General features: G+C 41.9%; 1 protein-coding gene across 1 annotated transcript in view; it reads right to left on the reverse strand.

Moving 5' to 3' along the window:
• The window catches only part of Hn (phenylalanine-4-hydroxylase), a 41,994-nt gene extending 34,454 nt beyond the window's left edge, over positions 1-7,540 (reverse strand). The window contains exon 1 of the mRNA XM_067140766.2: positions 7,415-7,540. Coding sequence (XP_066996867.2) covers positions 7,415-7,477 — 63 coding nt within the window. The 5' untranslated portion in view covers positions 7,478-7,540. The remainder of the gene's footprint in view (positions 1-7,414) is intronic.
• Positions 7,541-23,377: the final 15,837 nt, after the last annotated feature.

Genomic DNA, 23,377 nt, shown 5'->3' on the forward strand with positions numbered 1-23,377 from the left:
GCCTTCGAGTAAGAAGCAGGCGCGCTACCCCTACACCGCGGGGCCGGCGCTTGTTTGACCACGTATCCTATATGTCTCATCTAGTGAAATTTACCACCCCGTAATATGACCACTAAATACCTACAGTTCAAAATTTATATTTTCCCCGCCCATTTTGTAATTGTCCACTCTCCTGCATATCTTGTTTCCAAAACTAACTGCTTGACTCTTTTCAACATTAATTCTCATCCCATTTTTTTGAGTCCAGGTATTTTGTTCAGATTCTTCTGCAGTATTTTACACTCATCTAAACAGTTCACTTTTCTATATACAACTAAATCATCTGCAAATAGTTTGATTTGTGAGTTCAATCCTTCTTGTATATTATATACAAACATTTAAAAAAGTAAAGGCGCCAGTTTCCCGCCTTGCGGTACACCCCTCCCCACTTTCTGAGGATCTGATAATGACCCATTTACCCTTACCCTCTGCTTTCTGCTCTTCAAGAAGACTTCCACTCAATCTACTACCGTCGTACCCAGTCCGATTCTTCTAATTTTTCTTGATAAGTATATCATGGTTTACTCTGTCAAAAGCTATAGACAAGTCTATTGCTATACAATCCAGCTGTTCACTCTTGTCTAAAACCTCTCACACATCCTGCTGGAAACCAGCGAGCTGAGATTTGCCATAGTATCCTGCCCTGAAACCAAACAGCCTAGTGTTAAGCCTACATGCCCAGATCACATGTGGTGGGACTTGCAATCTTAACGAGAACCACATAGACGTGATTTATTATAGCCAATATATAATAAATATGATTGGGAATGGACCGATGGTTGACTAATGGTTTAATTAAGGTCAAAGAGATATTCGTGCCCGTATCATTTTCAACACTCAGAAATTTATCGTTATCTTCGTATAACAAAAAACGCAAAAGCGTGTGTTCCGACTCGGACTGAAAAACTGGTTGACACCTCAAAAACCGCGTTACAAGACATTTGCTGCATTCCATTGGGGAAGGATCCAACTATCTTGGGGCATCCACAGAAAATGGCCAGTTTACACCCTAGAAGTGTTTTGGGGAGTTCATTGTGGTTTACTGAGAAATGACGTTCTTTCTAAGTACTAAAATGTATTTATTTATTTAATCCTCCAGGGTTGGTTTTTCCCCCAGATACAGCGAGGGATCCCACCTCTACCGCCTAAAGGGCAGTGTCCTGGTACGTGAGACGTTTGGTCGGGGATACAACCGAGGAGGAGGACCAGTACCTCGCCCAGGCTGCCTCACCTGCTATGCTGAACAGAGACCTCGTGGGGAATGGAAGGATTTGGAAGGGATTGGCACGGAACAGGGAAGGAAGTAGCCGTGGCTTTAAGTTAGATACCATCCCGGGATTTGACAATGATGTGTCTGATGTGTTAAAGAAGTGTAAAACCACGGAAAACCACTTCGAGGATGACTGAGGTGGGAATCGAACCTCCTCTATTCATTTGACCTCCCGAGGCTGAGTAAACCCCGTTCCAGTCCTCGTACCAATTTCTAAATTTTGTGGCAGAGCCGGGAATCGAACCTGGGCCTCCGGGGGTTGCAGCTAATCACACTAACCACTACACCACAGAGGTGTTACTAAAATTTAAAGGCATTTTAATATTTTGTTTGTGAAAATATCCTTTTCCTAACGTAGAAAAATGGATAGTGTGTGCCGTGTGTTTACAGAAAAATGGAATGCTGAATATTTTTGTATCGAGAACAGTGGAAAACTGATGTGTCTGATATGCTGAAAAAATCAGTTCTTAAAGAATATAACATGAGGCGGCATTATGACTCGATGCACAAATCTGTATAAATAACTGCGATGGAGTATTACGGTAGGAAAATTCAGTGCAATGTCTCACCGCTCAACAACAGATGTTCACGGACATATCGGGGAAAATATAGCTGCAGTTCGCGTTATTTATATAGGCCTAGTTGCACATTTATTGGCCACGAAAGAGCTACATTTTCTGATTGGGAGTTTGTGAAAAACTGTATGCTTTCTGTAAAAGGAGAAATGTGTCCTGAATAGAAACAACTGATAAATTCGGTGAGCTTATCGCGGAGCACAGTGGCGAGAAGAACAGAACTCGGAGCTATTATGCTCACAATTGTGCGAAAAATCAAATTCATTCTAATGTTTTTCGTTGGCTTTGTATGAAAATAATATCCGTGATACAATACAACTTTTAATTTTTATTCTTGGCTTTGACAAGGAGTGTGGCATCTTTACAAAAGAATGGAGCTACAACAGGCGAGGATTTATTCTCCAACTGAGTGAAACGTTGAAGGATTTCGATTTATGATGCGATGGACTGGCATCTGTAACAAAAGATAGAGCGAATGGTACAAAAACTTAATAACAGAAATACTGATATGCCTCTTGAATTACACTGCATGGTTCGTCTAAAATTACTACTGAGTAAAAGTATTGCATTTGGAACACGTGATGAATACATGAACAATTAATTATATTCGATTACATGGACTCAGCCATCATCAGTTCCAGTCATTTCTGTCTGAAATTCATTCTGAATATGGCGAGGTAATATTCTGAAATGCTCCTTTCAACTTCTTGAAGAAATAAGCGCGTTTATATACCGTACACGAAACAAAGAACTGGCAACATTGGGTGACGAGAATTGGATGTGGAATTATGCGGTACTTACAGATTTAAAGCAACATTTAAATATATTGATAAGGAATTACAAGGAGAAGGAAGGCTTTTAAACGAAGTGAATAGTTATATGTTAGCGTTCCAAAACAAATTGAAGTTATTTCGACAGCAATATTAGAGGAGGGCGAGTTCCCACAGTTTTCATGTTGTAGGTTTCCAGAAATTGAAGTAGCGATCTCAAACAGTCTAGTGCCATATTATTGGTTAATTAAGTTGATTGACTTATTGAAGAATGAGTTTGAAAACAGATCTAGATACTTTTCTCTGAACGTGGGAAAAAAATTCTAGTCCGAAAATCCATTTACAGTTGACTTCAGTGGTGCACCTTTGCAACTACAGATGGAATTAATTTTGAACTTCAGTGTTATTCCCAATTAATGGACAAGTTCGTGGAGGGTAATCTTATTAACTTTTACAAGGAGCTTAGTAATGAGATGCTTCCGGCTTTCTTAAAATTTGGGGGAAGGCACTTGTGAGCGTTTGCCATTACCTACATTTGTGAACTAACATTTTCAAGAATGAAGATGTTAAAATCAATATTACGTTCTTGCATCACTGATTCCTGCATTCCGTTCTGAGGCTGGCTGTGTCAAATCTGTCTCTAGACATTTCAACAATGTAACTTCATGCGAAGGCATCTCACTGATTGGTAAGTCTATTCAAAATTACAGAGTATTGTTTACTTTTGTGGGTTTGTTTTGTATTGTGTGCCGTATAGTCGGATGTGAGATTGATCGGTGACTGAAGAAGTGGGAAATGGGGAATTTTGCTTCGTGGTCTGAATAGCCTGATTTAAAGCAAAATACCCCTGCACCGTCATTTGGAAAGACGAAGGTTTCGGCGTGGAAGAACGGAAGGGACAAGAAAGGCGGAGACTAAACCGTGGGGAGTGGGATTGAGGGGCGAAAACTCAGCGAGGGGAAGAACGGCGTACACCGGCTCGAGGACGCACTTCTGTCTCTCAACTAGCGAGCCCCTTGGGTCAGCCGGGTGTGTCGAAGTATTTGTATGTTAGTCGGTGGGGGTGGGTGAAAGGGGGAATAAATAGACCCATCGTTCGTTAAGAAATCAGTCATCCGGCCCGCCTACAATTTAAATTGAGCACCCTTAATCTACAATACTTTGATGAATAAATCGAGAATCTTATGTCTTTAATTTCGTTCCTTAAAATGCTGGTAAACAATATGAATTCTGCTACCTTTCACTGATGTAATGTAGTGGTTTTCTTTCCTGCAAGTCTGATTGCCTACTTGGAATATTATAGAATTTTTTGCCGACCTGTCGCTCACGGATCACATCCTGTTGTCCTTGGCTGATGCAATGCAGAACTGTTGTTACTGGAGAACCGAATATTCACCTTGACCGTTCTGAAAGCCTGGCGAGTTCAAACGTAATTCAAACTCCAGACTATATACCTGTCGCCCCCTCTCGTGTCCTCTATTTCAGCGCTGAGCTTTTAAACTGGAACGGTACATGCGTTATCCTATACAATGTACTTACGATGTACATGAAATCTAACTGATAATGTATCGTCGTTGCGCCTGCAAAAACCGCTGTGTGAAATATTTCAGTTTATAACTTTGTCCGGTAGGGTTCTTACCTCTAGGGTTCAATATTGTGAGGGTAATTTCAAAGAATTCTCTATGATATATATGCTGCGGCTCATTCTTTCTCCCACAATATTATCACATAGCGGTCTTCGCAGGCGCAACCACGGTATATTACAGGGTATCTGTTCTTGTGAGTATATTACTGTGGTATCTATTCTGGTGAGTATATTCATTTGGTATTAATCGAGAATAAGAGTAGATTGAATTAGTTGTTACCTCGCAATTTCTTGGCTGAATGATCTATTTGCCACTCTGGGAACGAAATGAGAGACAATAGCCCGAGGCATGTGAGAATCAGGATTCATTTCAAGTGCAATCGACATATAACAGTATGTGTGTGGTACAGCTATATAGTGAATACCATGAGGTAAATGAAGTGAAATGAAATGGCGTATGGCTTTTAGTGCCGGGAGTGTCCGAGGACAAGTTCGGCTCGCCAGATGCAGGTCTTCTGATTTGACTCCCGTAGGCGACCTGAGCGTCGTGATGAGGATGAGATGATGAAGACGACACATACACCCAGCCCCCGTGCCAGCGAAATTAACCAATTAAGGTTAAAATTCCCGACTCTGCCTGGAATCGAACCCGGGACCCCTGTGGCCGAAGGGCAGCGCGCTAACCATTTAGCCATGGTGCCGGACTCCATGAGGTGTAACGACTCAAATGCCTTTGAAATTCGTAACGGTCTTATGCTGACGTTGTATGTTGTGTATGTTGGGTATTCAGCCCGAAGGCTGGTTTGATCCTCTGCAGCTCCGCCAACAGCTGTCATAAATAGTCTAGGCGTCACTGAAAAGGCGTACTAGGGAAATGAAGAGTGATGTAGTTTCCCGTTGCTTTCCTCACCGAGCCAGCCGCTGCTATTACATATCAGTCTGCCAAGCCCGCTGAAATGCATGCACCAACCGACCCTGTGAGCAATATTTTCACACCATTCATAACAGGGACTGGCTGCAAAAGGAATGGTATTACTAGCATGGCTCATACCTCAGTCACTTTCATATTGTCAAAGCCAAGGATGAGACTGAGACAGGTCAATGAAAGTAACAAATTTGATATAGCCCATACCAGAAGACATAGTGCACTGTAAACACTACATCTCGCCAGCAACGTTATGGTTACAAAACTGCATTGTTCCTGAAATGTAGGCTATGGTTTTCGCTGGGTAACATTCTAGTGATAGTGACATTTGATAATTCTGCCAAGGTTCACGAGGTAATTATTAACGAAATACATTGTTTTCCTTGTACCTGTCTTCGGAACCTTATTTTTCTTCCGTATTTCTGTTTCCAGAACTATACAGTCTTAGACAGTCCTTCCAGCCAGACAGATTAAGATTGAGTCAAGAAAGACTTCTTCTGGAAGTTAAGACATTGACCACATCAGCTTTAGGCCTATCCCCGGTATTGGTGGTGGTCAATGAATGACATTTCTTCCAGTAAACGTCAACTATTGGGAGCAAACAACAACCTTTTCGTAGGACTTAAGAACAACAAGAAGTTCTTTAAAGTTTTACCAGAGGACTAAGTTTTCTTTTCTTCGAACAATAAGGATTTTAGGCGAGTGAAGAACGAATGCTTCCGCTATTGAAGACGTGTGGTAGGACATTAGGTAATGAATAAGGAAGCTATAAAATCATGTTTACGAAACACTCTTTCGAGAAGATCGGGTGACTATTATGCGGGGATTTGCTCTCAAACTCACGTTTGTCTGGGATTTTAGACTGCTTCTGTCCTCGTTTTCTCTGTCAAATCCGAATCACACCCTTCAATGTGAACTTGCGATACAATCCAGTACGTGTGTGACTTATACGCCGAATTATTATTATTATTATTATTATTATTATTATTATTATTATTATTATTATTATTATTATTATTATTATTATTATTATTATTATTATTTCAGTTGCCTTTCTAATATAACTGGACCCGCAGCGTTCTTGCCCCCCTGACAGTACAAACGAAGTTCACATGTAGTACAAGACCCTGTTTTTTTCCTCCGTAGCTAGTAGGCCCTACTGCGAAACGCCAAAATTTTATAACTGCATCAAGAATTACAATTTCGTTGACTACGAGTGAATTATGTTCTGACCAGGTGAGAGGTATGTAGTGAGACAGCCATCGCTAGCTAACACGTTCTTATTGGCTTCATTCCATTTCTTTACAGAAAGCAACTACGTAGTTTTAGCTAATTCGTTTACGACCGAAGTAAAATAATTGAGGGCTAAATAAGATAAAAAAGGAAGAAAATATTCTTCAGTCGATGCTAATCTCCATGCGACTCGCCGTAACAGTAGGATTGGTAGTGGTGCAGTAGTGAAAGTAGTGTGGAATTTACTCTTCTATTTTGTTAGTGTTAAAGAAGTACTCGCTGATCGACTCCTTCACTGGCACCCCCCCCTCTCCCCAACACACACACACATTGATGACACAATCAAGCATGGCACGAGGCATATATAGTGACCGTCACTAAATGTCTGTCCGTGTTACAATTTTTGAGCTCGTAGAACTGACACGAGTTCGAATTTCGTCCAATTGGGTAATATATGAATATCTACTGATGGGCAAGCAAATCATCTTCCTCATTGGCCCATATGGTCCAGAATGTTGAACTTGTCCAAAAGGCCTGGGAGCTTGCGAAGATCAGTCATTAAGGGACGGAATGGTTTGGTGTTTCACTGTGATTATAAGATGGTAATTTTATTATCAATTCAGATGTTGACATTTAATTGAACCTATGTGTATTGAATCTATTCATTTAGTGATACTGTTTGCAGAAAAATGACATCAGAATATACTTACGAAGAAAGCAACATTACATAATGGTAAGCCCTCTTCGACATCTCTTTGACTCGCGTACTATGCTTGTCTAGTAAAGCTGTAAGCTATTTCAGGTAATTAATTGACAGTTTTGAAACACATTAATGACCAGATGGCACTTTCGGTGATGGAGATGATCGTACCATCTGTTTTATGGCATGATTGTATTAAAATAGTTCACATTTCTGAGGTGGAATGTGAAAAGAAATGAAACGAAGACCAAGTTTGTAATCTTATTCTGCCTCTTTTCGCTCATGAGATATGAGTAGGGCTCATTCAGGAAACTTACCGTGTCTAGTGGGGTGCCTGAGATCGGCTCTGCTGTTTCGGTGCTGGGACGGGTGTTGTCCATATTGCTCCCTGGTTACTCGGAGAAATGCTGACCAACTTGTACGGAGGCTGGGCTCAGTCTGCCGTACGGAGCTGGACTATGATAAAACAAGTAGCCGCCCTTGGCAAGTAGCCACCAGCTTCTGGGGTCACACCTTCCCGCTATCTAAATGACCCGTGGTGACTGTGGACCAGATTTAGTTGGCTTATCGTAACCCAAGATAATATTTTAAGCGTCCTCCAGCTGAACTACTCTTCTGTAAGCTACAGGAATTGGTACAACTCGTCTCTTTAGGTTTTCCTTGGGAACCATTATTCGATGCCCACCAACAAGCACGTCAAATAACCGATTATTTTTCTTGGGAATTACTGTGGACTACAGTACGTCCCATGATAAGATACAGTAGGAGAAAGAAAGAAAGAAAGAAAGAAAGAAAGAAAGAAAGAAAGAAAGAAAGAAAGAAAGAAAATAGAGTGCGGAAATCTATCTTCTACCACAGCAGTTGTTTGAAAATACAGACAAATATGTTCATTAAACTGTACAGCTGCCATAAATTGTCACTGGTTAACATGTTTTAAAGATTTCATAGACTAACAGCTGACTAGAAAAACAAGTCTTTGTTGTCAACATGACTTCTCAGATACATATTTTAATGATATTGGGAATTAAAATGGCAGTTAACTAACCTTCTACACAAATCTTCGTACCTTGACGTGATAGCGAGACGGAAGACCGTTCTTGACTCATATTTCCTTTCTGATATTCTTTGTTGTTTTAAAAAGACGTCTGCAGCCATCTCCAGCTGAGTCGTATCTTTATCGGTCTTATATTAAAGATGTGATTGAAAATTGTGGTTCTTAAAGAGAAATGGGTGAGTTAAGATACAGATTCCTGGCATGTTGTCAAGCTGACAACTTTGAGGACGAAATCGTCGCACGGTAAGGAGGGGAATGAAGAGCAGTAGATGGCGAGATAAAAGACCTGTTAAGTAACAGCAGGTTTCAAAGTTGTTGTCCTCGACTGAGAAATGAAGTGCTTCAGCTGCATTTCGGTGCCCTGCCCCTCACCGATACGGGTACAAAGTGTTATGACCGCATAGTGTACTTAGGTATTTTATCACTATAAACTTTCATGACGAAATACATTGGACTAGTTGCGATATTCGGCGGAGCTGAACGTTATCGAAGCAGCTTACCACTCTTTCGACCTTAAGAGATAGGCGCGACCTACCATTCCATTTCTGTGTTTCATTAATCCCATCTTCATCCTATGCTCTTGTATCTAAACAACTGGTAACAGAATAATGACTTTGCTGAAGTTTCTGAAGACGAGACGACAGTAGTCTTGAAAGACCAAAACCGAGCTCGATAGCTGCAGTCGCTTAAGTGCGGCCAGTATACAGTAATCCGGAGATAGTGGGTTCGAGCCCCACTGTCGGTAGCCCTGAAGATGGTTTTCCGTGGTTTCCCATTTTCACACCAGGCAAATGCCGGGGCTGTACCTTAATTAAGGCCACGGCCGCTTCCTTCCACTTCCTAGGCCTTTCCTCTCCCATCGTCGCCATAAGACATATCTGTGTCGGTGCGACGTAAAACAAAATAGCAAAAAAAAAATGAAAGTCCCAAACACTTAGGTCACTGGCCTCATTTACTGAAGAAAGCTTCTTTTCCAGATTATTGGCACAGTTTTGAGATATTTATGAGGACAAAGCTTCAGATGACGACGACAAGTTCATTCGCAAGCAAGCAAGATTGGGTAAACCAAAGATGAGTGATTCTATCTTGTACCACGATTAGACATGTGCACGGGCAGACCGCAGGCTCGCCGCTGGCTGTTTGTGAAGTGGTGAGCCCACACAGCCTGCCTGCGGTCTCAATCTCCATTGGTTTGGCGTGAGAGTTCACAACTCTGCAGGCGAACACTGAACCTGACCTTTTCTTTCTTTTCTTCGTCAGTAGGTCTCTTAATGTACCATCAACGCATTCGTTTACATGACCACGTACTTTAAATATTCTTTCATAAAAATATTTATAATAATAAATAGTATTTATAGTTACTATCTTTTATATAATATTGACAAGTTTCGAAGTTCTGTTTCCAATTTCACGTTCCTCATGAACTGAGAAATAGATATAAGTAGAACACTTAACTGGATTTTAAGAGCGATAACCTTTTCGAAATTTTCCAGTGGAGCTTATAATAATAATAATAATAATAATAATAATAATAATAATAATAATAATAATAATAATAATAATAATAATAATAATAATAATAATTGTACCGGGTGGTACACCTCCACGCCGCTAATTTAAATGCGCGCCAGTTAAAACTCCTCTGCTGGAGGAAGTCTGAACTTTATTGACGTTATTAATTTTCTACCTTCTCAGAAGATGTCACTACCTGTAAATTTTGGAGTTTTAGAACTGTGTCATTTTTGATGTGTTTTTGTTTCGCTTGAAGTAAGAAGTGTGAACTTTCTCTTCTAGAGGACACTACTGAAGATCTACAATAGTGCAACCTAGTGCGGAGTTAAAGAACTATTTTTTTGGAGAAAATTTAATTTCAAGAGTTTGTTCTTTGTTAAATTTCTTTCTGTCATTGTTTAAGTTGGCAATATTTACCCCTTTCTTCCCCTTGTTATGAATGTATCCAATCCCGAATTTCTTCTATTAATTTCTGACCAATCTGGTGTATCTTCCCCCAACTTGAATCTGTTGCGGGGTCCTACCCAATAAAGAGTTTGTGGGAGGGTGTTTTCTTTCCCCTAACGCCTAGAACCTTCCGCGAGAGGATGTAAACTGCTGATTTTCGGGTCTCCGGGCCACTTCTGTTCCATCTTTCAGTGTGTTAAGTACATAGCAGGGGGCGGGAAGCGCCTCTTTCTTCTCCAGCCGTTCAACACAAGGTAATGGCCGATTAATATCTTCTTTCTTTGCTAGCTCAGCAGTTTAACTTTCAGGGCGGGTTCTAAGCGTTCAACCATGTAACCTTTTCCTAAAATGTAACTACTCTTTTCAGATATTCTCTTTTAAAACGACATATCGGGATAGAGAGTGCTTAACCCTCTCGAGCTCCCACTCACATCGTCCTGAGGTGAACTTATTTTTCTCAACCAATTCTTCCGTAATGTAATGTAAATTGCTATTAAGTCACCTCTGTAGTATGGGATTAGCCCTTGTATTAACGGCCTAGTGCCAAGTAGGTCTTAAGCAAAGTGTATTAGGAGGGCAAGTTCGCCTCCTCTCAAATTTTATTTTAGAGGTCATGTATTAATCTTCTTGTTATTTAACAGACCTCAGTAGGTTGGGTATTTTGCCCCTGTGTATATGTCCTTTGAGGACGGCTTAAAGGTGGAGTTCGGAGTGGCCTATGATAGGCTTGTATTTTAGGGGGAAGTTGCCCTTTTTGAAAATTGTGTTTCTGCCTCAAGGAGGCTTTTGGATGTAATTGGAAGCAGATGTTTCTGGCATGTTTGGGGGTTTTCGGCCCCTTTGTTGTATGGTGTTCATTGTAAGGTTGGGCTCATTGCTCAAGAATTATGTTTCTGACTTTTGAAACCCCAAATGGGGTACCTATGTAAATGTATTTGTCAATCGTGTTTCGGCTACTAAGTACCTGTTCTATTTGTTGTTACCTAATTTTGAAAAGAAAATATAACCTTGTTAAATTTTAAAAATTAATTTCACTTTAGTAGCTTGAGACCCATTCACCACCCAGCACCTTCTTTCATGCATAACTACCACCAAAACACGGTAACAAGTGGTAGCAGAGCGTGGTTGAATGGGTCTCAATTTAGCCCCTTTTGACGGCTAAATTTTGTTTGTTCCGAACTCTAACCATTTTCTCAGTTGCTGGAATTTTTTGACCTTTTCAAAATTGGTCTGTCATCATGCCCGGCCCTCGCGATGTTCTCCTTCTTAACTATTTGCGCAAGGAGGAGTTGATCTATGAATTAACTATCAGAAATGTGCAATCTGGAGGCACGGTTGCAATAGACACTAACAAGCTTAGAGAGTCCCTTGATTTGCCCATTTCCATCCCCAATTTGGGAGAGAAAGAAATTGACGACTCTCTTTCCACGATCACGGAGAATATTACTGGGCTAGCTTCTGTAGTTAGTTTTTTTGATGAAAATGATCCGTCTCCTAATCAAATTAAGCGTGTGCAAGGCAGGCTATATCATTTTTCGAATAGGGTTAACGATCTGTTGTCTCTACAACTGAATGACGTTCAGAGGAAGGAAGCTAGTAAGCTCCTGGAAAATATTTCCGAATTATCTAGTAAGGTCACTCAATTGTTAACTGGGGAAGTTCCTCCCAAATCTGATCAACCCACCATAGTGAATGTAGGTAGCGAGGAAGAACCTGCTAAGGGAGAAGTAAATAGGAAAACCATCGCTGCTCAAACTATCTCTGCCCCATTGGACAACGAGTCTGAACGCCGTGCATCGCTGAGTAACATCCGTTCTGAATTAACTTCCTTGCCATTGAAACCTTTACCTGCTATGTCACCCGGGTTTAGTAGCTTGCCTCATCCATTGGCAATGTTGCTCAGAGGTATTTCTAAGTTTTCCGTTAATACCACCAGTGACGTAATTTCATTTTTAAGATTTCTAGTGGAATTTCAGGATCATGCCCTTGTTTTTTCTCTTTCTCCATGTCAAATCTTGCAAATTATCTATCCGTATGCTATTGGTATTCTCTCTGATAAAATCGTAAGAGCCATTGCCGAGCAATCATCTATTGAGGATTTCCATGCCCACTTGCTAGCTAACTTCATCCCTGCTAGGGCCAGGTCCTCCCTTATTCAGAAGTACTATTATCGTGTACAGCGCTTGGATGAAAACTTGGCTGATTTCATACAGGACATTAAGTTTTATACTAGGATGTTTGCCCTTCATTTTCCTGAAGATCAGATTGTACAGGCTATTGTAGAGGGAATTTCACCTCCCTATAGGTCATATTTGTGTTTCGCGGCGTGTCCGCAAACCTTCTCTGAACTTGAAGCATTGGCCGTCTCAGCGGAAGGAGTTAGATACGCCGATTCTTTGCGTGTCGCGAAAGAACCCCCGCCTTCCTTTAGTAACACTCGGCCTCCACCTCGCCGACCAGTCAATCCCCGTAAATGTTATGCTTGCGGGTCGCCTGACCATCTGCGCAATAAGTGTCCTCTGATCAAGTCTAGTAGGGCAAATAATGGAGCGGGTTCATCACAAGGCTGTTTTAAATGTGGGGCTTTCTCACATATCGCAAAGAATTGTCCCAATTCGAATAGCACCCCCTCCTGCTCAACTTCTGGTGTAACTTCCAACAACAATCAAAAGTGACTAGTGGCGGCGGCTGAGTCAACTAATTCTGCTTCCCAAGGCTCAGCCCCTGGCAAAAAGGTCGAGAATTCAGGGAACGATAAGTCTTCGAATACATCTCTTGAATGCCCCAAAGAGTGTCTTAGGATTGCGGCGGATACCCCCGCACCTGTTCCTTTTCTTAAGATTGAGTTAAATAACGAGCCTATAACAGCTCTCTTAGATTCAGGCAGTGTTTGTTCGATTATTTCGGCTGAATGGTATTCTAAATTGAAATCTGTTTGTAAACTTCCTGACTATGTCTCTTCTCCTGTTCAATACGTTTCGGCTAATTCATCTCCATTAGAAATTCTAGGTTCCTTACTGGCCAAGATTCGTATTTTTAAGTTTACATGGAAAATTAAATTGTTTGTGGCCAAGCAATTGTCTTGCCCCATTATATTGGGAGCTGACTTTATTTCTCACTCTGGTCTTGTGCTCGATCTCCAGTCTAGGTCGTGCACATTCAAATTTGCTTCTAGTTGTAAAATACCACTATTAAAGTGTAATTCTGTGTCATGTTCTTCTATTTCGTCTACCCAGGATGAGATGTTGTTAGACCTTAGACATCTACCTGAGGAGCAGGCTGATAGTATTCGCAAACTGTGTCAGTCGTTTCCCGAGGTGTTCTCTGATACTCTTGGTGTTACTGACCTTATTGAATACAAAATTGAGGTCACGGATTCGATTCCTGTCCGTTTTCCACCTTATAGGCTATCTCCACCTAAAATGAAGGCTCTGAAAGAAATTATCGACCAGATGTTGAAGGATGGTATTATTAGGCCCTCTAAGTCGGCGTATTCATCGCCTATTTTTCTAGTCCCGAAACCCCAAGGAGGCTTCAGGCCTGTCATTGATTACAGGGCTCTCAATCGGAAGGTGGTGTTGCAATCTGTACCCCTTCCTGACCTTCATTCTTGTTTTTCATGGTTTCGTAAGGCCAAGTTCTTCACTATCTTGGACTTGAATCAGGCCTAAAATCAAATTCCCCTTGCCGAAGAGTCTAAACACCTTACAGCGTTTGCCACGGACTGGAATTTATATGAATACAACGGCGTGCCTTTCGGGCTCCCCACGGGGGCAGCTGTGCTCACTAAGCTACTAGATAGGGTTTTCTCCGACATCAAATTCGAGTACTTATATCACTATTTAGATGATGTCGTCGTATTTTCAGAGACTTTTGAAGAACATCTAGATCATCTGCGAGAAGTTCTCGAGCGCCTTCGTAAGGCTGGGTTAACCGTTAAGTTGTCCAAGGTCGCCTTTGCTAAGCCCTCTATGTCATTCCTAGGGCATATTGTGTCACCCGATGGTGTAGCAGTCGATCATTCTAGAACACAGGCCATCCGTGATTTTAAACCTCCCAAGGACATTAAAGGTATCGCCAGGTTCATTGGTATGGTGAATTTCTTCAGAAAGTTCATTCCTAACTTTGCTAATAGAGCGGCGCCCTTAAACCTTCTTCGTAGGAAAGGCATCAAATTCGAGTGGGGACCTTCTCAACAAGCCGCTTTTGAAGATCTGAAATTAGCTCTCTGTAATGCCCCTGTCCTTGCTATGCCTGATTTCTCAAAGAAATTCATCGTCCAAACGGACGCGTCGTCGTCAGCGGTAGCTGCAGTCCTTCTTCAAGAGACTGAACTAGGGAGGCGCCCCATCGCCTATGCGTCTAGGACATTGTCGGCTCAAGAAGCCAAGTATTCCATCTATGAGCTCGAAGGGTTGGCAGTCTTATTTGCCTTAGAAAAGTTCCGTCTCTATCTGGAACATGTCAAATTCGACCTGGAAACAGATAATCAAGCCCTAAGCTGGGTCTTAGGTAGGCCGCGTCGTACTGGTCGTATAGCCCGCTGGGCTATTCGTATTTCCGCCTTCCAGTTTGATGTTAGACATATCAGAGGTACTGAAAATGTTGTTGCTGATGGACTCAGCCGTATGTTTCATAACGACGTCGAGACCCACGAACCGGTCGACAATTCATCACCGTCCGAGTCCATACTATCTGGTGTTAATGCCATCTTAACAGATGCTCCCATGCTTTTTAGGGATATTGAGAAATACCAACGTGAAGATCCGACGCTGGCTCCGATAATGGAAACCCTTTCTTCTGGGGAACATGTAGTCCCTTATGTTCTGAGGAATGGTGTTTTATGTTGCCCTTCGAGGCATGACAAGATGATGAAAGTTGTCGTTCCCGCTGTTCTGGTACCTATGATCTTCAAGTATTATCATGAGACCCCACTAGGAGGGCATCTGGGTATCTTTAAAACTCGTGAAAAGATTCGTGAAATGTTCATCTGGAAAGGTATGGACGGTGAAATCCGTGAACTTGTAAAAGCTTGTAAATCTTGTTTGCTCAGTAAACCAACCATGTCCACCAAGGTAGGCCTCTTGTCTTCGCATCAAGCATCGCGCCCCATGGAACGCCTGTATATTGATTATGTAGGACCCTTCCCCCAGTCAAAGGGTAATGCTAACAAGTTCATCTTTGTGTGCGTAGATGGTTTTACCAGATTTTCTTGGTTATTTCCGACTAAGCTGGCTACCGCTCAGTCTACCATTACCTGCTTAAATTCTATTTTTGCTTCTTTTGGTCCGTGTCAATATATTGTATCTGATAATGCTAAGGCTTTTACATCTAATTTATTTCGTAAATTCTGTTTTGACTTATCAATCTCTCATGTAACTACTTCTGCTTATTACCCTCAACCATCTCTGGCTGAACGGGTTAACCGTAATCTCAGGTCCGCACTTATTGCCTATCATCATGAAGATCATTCCAGGTGGGACACGTCCCTGCATTGGATAGCTTTTGCTTTGAATTCGGCGGTTCATGAATCTCACAAGTTTACTCCAGCTTCTTTGATGTTCAAGTTTGTTCCCAACTCGCCGCTCTCTAACCTCTGGTCTCTGAATGACATTCTACCCGAGACAATAGATCCGGATAACATTAAAGATCTTTGGAAGAAGGCTAAAGCAAATCTTAAAGTGTCTCATGAAAAGGTTAGGGAAAAGTATGATCGTGGACGGAGACCCACCACTTTGAAGGTAGGTGACCAGGTGATGGTCAAAAATTTTGTTCCCGCGGGCAAGCTTGCCCCCAGATTTCATGGGCCATGCATCATTCTCGATTTTCTCACACCGGTTACATTGTTAGTAAGCAATCCAGCCACCGAGAGGATATTTAGGGTTCACCTGTCCCAGGTGAAACCGGTGTAAATTTTGTGTCAACTTGCTTCATATAATTTGATAGGAATATGAAGGTTATATTTTTTTGAGTTCCACTCTTAAGGCATTCTGCTCCTTCTATTTTATTTTATATGTAAGCATTTCTTGTAAACCTCCCCGATTGTTAAACTGCCATCCTGTCCTTACCTCGGCCATTACCACGCTCCCGTCTCCTGCTTCAATACACACTGTGGCTTGATTTGAGTAAATGCCATGGATATCCGCACGCCGCTGGCCCCTCAACCTCTCCACAAGCCTGTACCCTCAAAGAAGATGATAGTCCAACACAATTCTGCCGCCAAGCTTTAATGTTTCAGTGCCCCCGCAGCCGCGCGACGCCGTGCAGCTACTGGAGCAGAGGACGGGCCCCCTCGGCCCCAGCGAGGACGACGTGTGCACGGCGAGCCGGAGCTCTCCTCCCGGCCAAGGCTGATGTGCGGCGCACGACCTGCTACTTGCCCGCGGCCTGTATATGTTCACCGCGGGCGCGGCGTGCTTCAACACCTCTGCTCCCCTCATAGTGCGGGCGAGCGGTATCTCAGGGTACTTGAGGGGACCGAGCGGCCTCCTTTGGACGCAAGCTGCAACGGCCGGTCTGGCCATCCAACTTAGCCTACATCAACTACATGGACAGTCACTATAAGAGATGACTACACTTGGGAATTCAACAACAAATTTGGTGGACATTGCAAAATTTTTCATCACCTTTTAAAAGATTATCTTCAGAAATTCGCCTTCTACAAACATAAAAACCTTACGTTACCAATTACAACAAAAATTTTGGAACTGAATTAAGAAATTTCTCAAATACTTCTGCAATTTATTTTAATATCAACATCAAAACTTGGACCTTATTTTCAAACAAAAGTTTATGTTCTTCTGTGTTACCCCTTGGAGGAACTTTTGGGGGGGGGGGAGGTCTGTACCGGGTGGTACACCTCCACGCCGCTAATTTAAATGCGCGCCAGTTAAAACTCCTCTGCTGGAGGAAGTCTGAACTTTATTGACGTTATTAATTTTCTACCTTCTCAGAAGATGTCACTACCTGTAAATTTTGGAGTTTTAGAACTGTGTCATTTTTGATGTGTTTTTGTTTCGCTTGAAGTAAGAAGTGTGAACTTTCTCTTCTAGAGGACACTACTGAAGATCTACAATAGTGCAACCTAGTGCGGAGTTAAAGAACTATTTTTTTGGAGAAAATTTAATTTCAAGAGTTTGTTCTTTGTTAAATTTCTTTCTGTCATTGTTTAAGTTGGCAATATTTACCCCTTTCTTCCGCTTGTTATGAATGTATCCAATCCCGAATTTCTTCTATTAATTTCTGACCAATCTGGTGTATCTTCCCCCAACTTGAATCTGTTGCGGGGTCCTACCCAATAAAGAGTTTGTGGGAGGGTGTTTTCTTTCCCCTAACGCCTAGAACCTTCCGCGAGAGGATATAAACTGCAGATTTTCGGGTCTCCGGGCCACTTCTGTTCCATCTTTCAGTGTGTTAAGTACATAGCAGGGGGCGGGAAGCGCCTCTTTCTTCTCCAGCCGTTCAACACAAGGTAATGGCCGATTAATATCTTCTTTCTTTGCTAGCTCAGCAGTTTAACTTTCAGGGCGGGTTCTAAGCGTTCAACCATGTAACCTTTTCCTAAAATGTAACTACTCTTTTCAGATATTCTCTTTTAAAACGACATATCGGGATAGAGAGTGCTTAACCCTCTCGAGCTCCCACTCACATCGTCCTGAGGTGAACTTATTTTTCTCAACCAATTCTTCCGTAATGTAATGTAAATTGCTATTAAGTCACCTCTGTAGTATGGGATTAGCCCTTGTATTAACGGCCTAGTGCCAAGTAGGTCTTAAGCAAAGTGTATTAGGAGGGCAAGTTCGCCTCCTCTCAAATTTTATTTTAGAGGTCATGTATTAATCTTCTTGTTATTTAACAGACCTCAGTAGGTTGGGTATTTTGCCCCTGTGTATATGTCCTTTGAGGACGGCTTAAAGGTGGAGTTCGGAGTGGCCTATGATAGGCTTGTATTTTAGGGGGAAGTTGCCCTTTTTGAAAATTGTGTTTCTGCCTCAAGGAGGCTTTTGGATGTAATTGGAAGCAGATGTTTCTGGCATGTTTGGGGGTTTTCGGCCCCTTTGTTGTATGGTGTTCATTGTAAGGTTGGGCTCATTGCTCAAGAATTATGTTTCTGACTTTTGAAACCCCAAATGGGGTACCTATGTAAATGTATTTGTCAATCGTGTTTCGGCTACTAAGTACCTGTTCTATTTGTTGTTACCTAATTTTGAAAAGAAAATATAACCTTGTTAAATTTTAAAAATTAATTTCACTTTAGTAGCTTGAGACCCATTCACCACCCAGCACCTTCTTTCATGCATAACTACCACCAAAACACGGTAACAACAACAATAATAATAATAATAATAATAATAATAATAATAATAATAATAATAATAATAATAATAATAATAATAATAATAATAATAATAATAATTGTACCGGGCGGTACACCTCCACGCCGCTAATTTAAAATTTGCGCCAGTTGAAACTCCTCTGCTGGAGGAAGTCTGAACTTTATCTACGCTATTAATTCTCTACTTTCTCAGAAGATGTCACCACGTGGAAAATTTTGAGTTTTTGAACTGTGTCATTTTTGATGTGTTTTTGTTTCGCTTGAAGTAAGAAGTGTGAACTTTCTCTTCTAGAGGACACTACTGAAGATCAACAATAGTGCACCCTAGTGCGAAGTCAAAGAACTATTTTGTTGGAGAAATTTTTATTTCAAATGTTTGTTCTTTGCTAAATTTTTTTCAGTCATTGGTTAAGTTGGCAATATTAACCCCTTCTTTCCCCTTGTTTTTAATCTAGCCTATCCCGAATTTCTTAAATTAATTTTCCACCAATTATGTGTTTCTTCTTAGTATTGTGTAGGGGGTTTATTGATGAACCAATAAAATCCTCGTGGGAGGGTGTTCTCATTCCCCTAACGCCTAGAACCTTCCGCGAGAGTATTTAAACTGCTGATTTTAGGGTCTCCGGGCCACTTCTGTTCCATCTTTCAGTGTATAAAGTACATAGCAGGAGGCGGGAAGCGCCTCTTTCCTCGGCAGCGGTCAACAACAAGGTAATGGCCAATTAATAACTTTTTTTCTTGGCTAGCTCAGCAGTTTAACTCTCGGGGCGGGTTCTAAGCGTTCCACCATGTAACCTTTTCCTAAATGTAACTACTCTTTCATATATTCTCTTTTAAAGCTACATACTGGGATAGAGAGTGCTAACCCTCTCGAGCTCCCACTCATATTGTTTTGAGGTGAACTTATTTTTCTCAACCTATTCTTCGTTAACGTAAAACAAATTGTTCTCTTCTTAAGTCACCTCTTTAGTATGGGATTAGCCATTGTATTAACGGCCTAGTGCCAAGTAGGTCTTAATCAAAGTGTATTAGGAGTGCAAGTTCGCCTCCTCTCAAATTGTTACCTTAGAGGTCATTTAATTAACCTTCTTTTCATTTTATAGACCTCAGTAGATTGGGTATTCTACCCCTGTGTTTAGGTCCGTTGAGGACAACTTGAAGGTGGAGTTTGGTGTGGCCTGGGAGAGGCTTAAATTTGAGAGCGAGTGGCTCTTTTGAAAATTGAGTGTTGTACGCCTCGTGGAGGCTTTTCTGTGTAATTTGGAGCAAGGGCTCCTAGGCATGAATGGGGTTTTCTGCCCCTCTGTTGAAACTTGTGTTTGGGGTAAAACTGGGCTGATTGCCCTAGCATTGTGGAGTCAGGGCGCGAAGCCCAAATCTTGTAAATATTGTAACTACCCTTTGGACTTGCTACTTTGTACCTGCCATGCTTGTTATTTCTTTGTTTTAAAAAAGAAAATATAACCTTGTTAAATTTTAAATTAATTTTACTTTAGTAGCTTGAGACCTGTTCACCACCCCGCACCTTCTTTCACGCATAACTACCACAAAAACTCGGTAACAATAATAATAATAATAATAATAATAATAATAATAATAATAATAATAATAATAATAATAATAATAATGTTCGGTATCTGATCGAGTTCGATTCATTACGAACCCTGTTCAGCGGAAGGTTTTCTCATTCGCTGTATGGGACGTACAGGACATTTTTGGCACAAGCTTAGAAAAACGAAGGTCTTACTGATGACTTTTAACCAGGCTTTCATCACCAGGTTCTTGCTGTGCAAGGGTATAATGAAACGTCACCTCATCGCAAGGCACAGATGGTGAAGGAGTTCTTTCTTCATTGCTGAAATCGAGAAAATTCGGAGGCTATGAGGATGACTGTTTTCTCTGTATAAGTCGTTCCTATATTGCAATAACACAGCCATTACCACGGAGCGGATTTTTATTTGCTAAAAAGGTTGAAAGTATTTATTTTCATATGTAATAAAAATTAAAAATATGTGCATAAATCAGAAAAGCATTTTTCAGTATTGCAACATCTTAAAAATGTATTTTAAAGGACCACTCACACGTCATGTTGAGATAGTCAAAATGAAAACCTACAACCTGTTTTCCAGTCAGTGACCGGGTCAGGGATATAATGAATGAAGTCCCCAACTTGCGGCGAGGATAGTAATTGTGCCGCCCGCCGAAGCCTGTCGCACTCCTCTGGGGCAATGATTAATGACTGACAGATGAAATGAAATGATACTGGAGAGTGTTGCTGGAATGAAAGATGACAGGGAAAACCGGAGTACCCGGAGAAAAACCTGTCCCGCCTCCGCTTTGTCCAGCACAAATGTCACATGGAGTGACCGGGATTTGAACCACGGAACCCAGGGGTGAGAGGCCGACGCGCTGCTGCCGTCTGAGCCACGGAGGCTTCGTGTTGAGATAGTGGTGGGCTAAAATAGCTCGCTGTTGCAATGGACAACGAAGACTTTCTCTAAGTTTTCCGTCACAATACGCTGCACATACCAGGAGAAGGACCGTCCAACGTCACAAGAAGACTTTTTTGCGTAAATCGCCAAAGAAATGTCACTGAAACACAGTTTCTCAATTGCACGAACGTCTTCTTGCCGTTAAAAACGTTGGCAACTTTACACATAGCATGAAATCCATAATATTTTTTCAAACACACCTTTAAATTTCTATTTAATAGCTTCTACTTTGGGGCCTTTGAGGAAATGAATTCTTTTCTTATGCTACGCACCTCATTATCCGTCTCACTCAACTAGTTGTTAGGTGTTTCTTCTTCTTAATCTACTTACACTCCAGAGTTGGTTTTTCCCTCGGACTCGGCGAGGATCCCACCTCTACCGCCTCAAGGCCAGTGTCATGGAGCGTGAGACATTGGGTCGGGGATACAACTGGGGAGGAGGACCACTACCTCGCCCAGGCGGCCTCACCTGCTATTCTGAACAGGGGCCTTGGTGGGGGATGTGAAGATTGGAAGGGATAGACAAGGAAGGGGGAAAGAGGTGTCCGTGGCCTTAAGTTAGGTACAATCCCGGCATTTGCCTGGAGGAGAAGTGGGAAACCACGGAAAACCACTTCCAGGATGGCTGAGGTGGAAATCGAACCCACCTCTACTCAGTTGACCTCCCGAGGCTGAGAGGACCTCGTTCCAGCCCTCGTACCTTTTCAAATTTCGTGGCAGTGCCGGGAATCGAAGAGGGGCCTCCGGGGGTGGCAGCTAATCACACTAACCACTACACCACAGAGGCGGACGTTAGGTGTTTCTAATTTCTTTATAGAGTAACACTGAAAAATCAAGTTTGCAGGTTTGTAAAAGAGTTAATTTTTTAATGAAAGTTTCAAAATTGTCCGCATAATCCTCTAATACTTCTATCCATTCCCCAGAGTGTAGCTATGGATCTAGGAGTAAGTGAAAAATCTGGATTTTGGCTTTGAACAAATCAGTTCTTGTTGGAGCTTTCATGAACGCTCATTTACCGTATTAAATTAACTTTTCCCCTTCAGGATATACGGCACGTACTTGCTCACATATCCTACGTAAAGCATGTACTGTAAAGTTACGTGCATAGGCGTTGCAGTTGCCACCCCAATATTTTGAAGTAAACCAAATTTTCCTGATATTACAGACTTAGATATACATATCCTACAGGTACGTTTTTTCGTTACTCTGTTTAATTTAGCTCAATGGAACAAAATGATCGTTGCAAATTGCATACCCTACCTATACAATGTTGATAGAAATAATTTATAGGCCTATTATTCAATTTTAATAAGTTAATAATAATAATAATGTTATTTGCTTTACGTCCCACTAACTACATTAACGGTTTTCGGAGACGCCGAGGTGCCTGAATTTAGTCCTGATGGAGTTCTTTTATATGCCACTAAATCTACCGACACGAGGCTGACGTATTTGAGCACCTTCAAATACCACAGGACTGAGCCAGGATCGATCCTGCCAAGTTGGGGTCAGAAGGCCAGCGCCTCAAACGACTGAGCCGCTCAGCCCGGCTTATTCAATTTTACCTCACCCCCCCCCCCCCATCATTTTAATTAAAATATCACTAATAAATTCCGAAAAAATGGTGACAGGTGGGCGCCGAACGCCATGGACTACGGGCTGTTCCTGTACACGACTGTCTCGATGATCAGAGGTGCACCTATAGTTATATCTATATTTAATGGCTGTTCTCTTTTGACCGAGCTCGATAGCTGCAGTCGCTTAAATGCGGCCAGTATCCAGTATTTGGGAGATAGTAGGTCTCGAACCCCACTGTCGGCAGCCCTGAAAATGGTTTTCCGTGGTTTCCCATTTTCACACAAGGCAAATGCTGGGGCTGTACCTTAATTAAGGCCACGGCCATTTCTTTTCTGCTCCAAGCCTTTCCTATCCCACAGTCGCCATAGGATCTGTGTTGGTGAGATGTAAAGTAACTTGTCATAGAGTAGGTTTACGTCATTCCCACTTCATTATCTGACTCATGTCCGACTCGTTGGCTGAACGGTCAGCGTACTGGCCTTCGGGTCAGAGGGTCCCGGGTTCGATTCCCGGCCGGGTCGGGGATTTTAACCTTCATTGGTTAATTCCAACGGCACGGGGGCTGGGTGTATGTGTTGTCTTCATCATTTCATCCTCATCACGACGCGCAGGTCGCCTACGGCAGTCAAATAGAAAGACCTGCACCTGGCGAGCCGAACCCGTCCTGGGATATCCCGGCACTAAAAGCCATACGACATTTCAAGGCCACGGCCGCTTCCTTCTCACTCCCAGCCTTTCCCTGTCCCATCGTCTCCATAAGACCTATCTGTGTCGGCGCGACGTAAGGCAAAAAAAAAAAAAAAATCTCTTTTGCTGCATTCTTCAATATTTTTAATAGCTAAATGGTAAGCAAACTCTCTACC

Source organism: Anabrus simplex, chromosome 2, assembly GCF_040414725.1.
Source record: "Anabrus simplex isolate iqAnaSimp1 chromosome 2, ASM4041472v1, whole genome shotgun sequence".
NCBI lineage: Eukaryota > Metazoa > Arthropoda > Insecta > Orthoptera > Tettigoniidae > Anabrus > Anabrus simplex.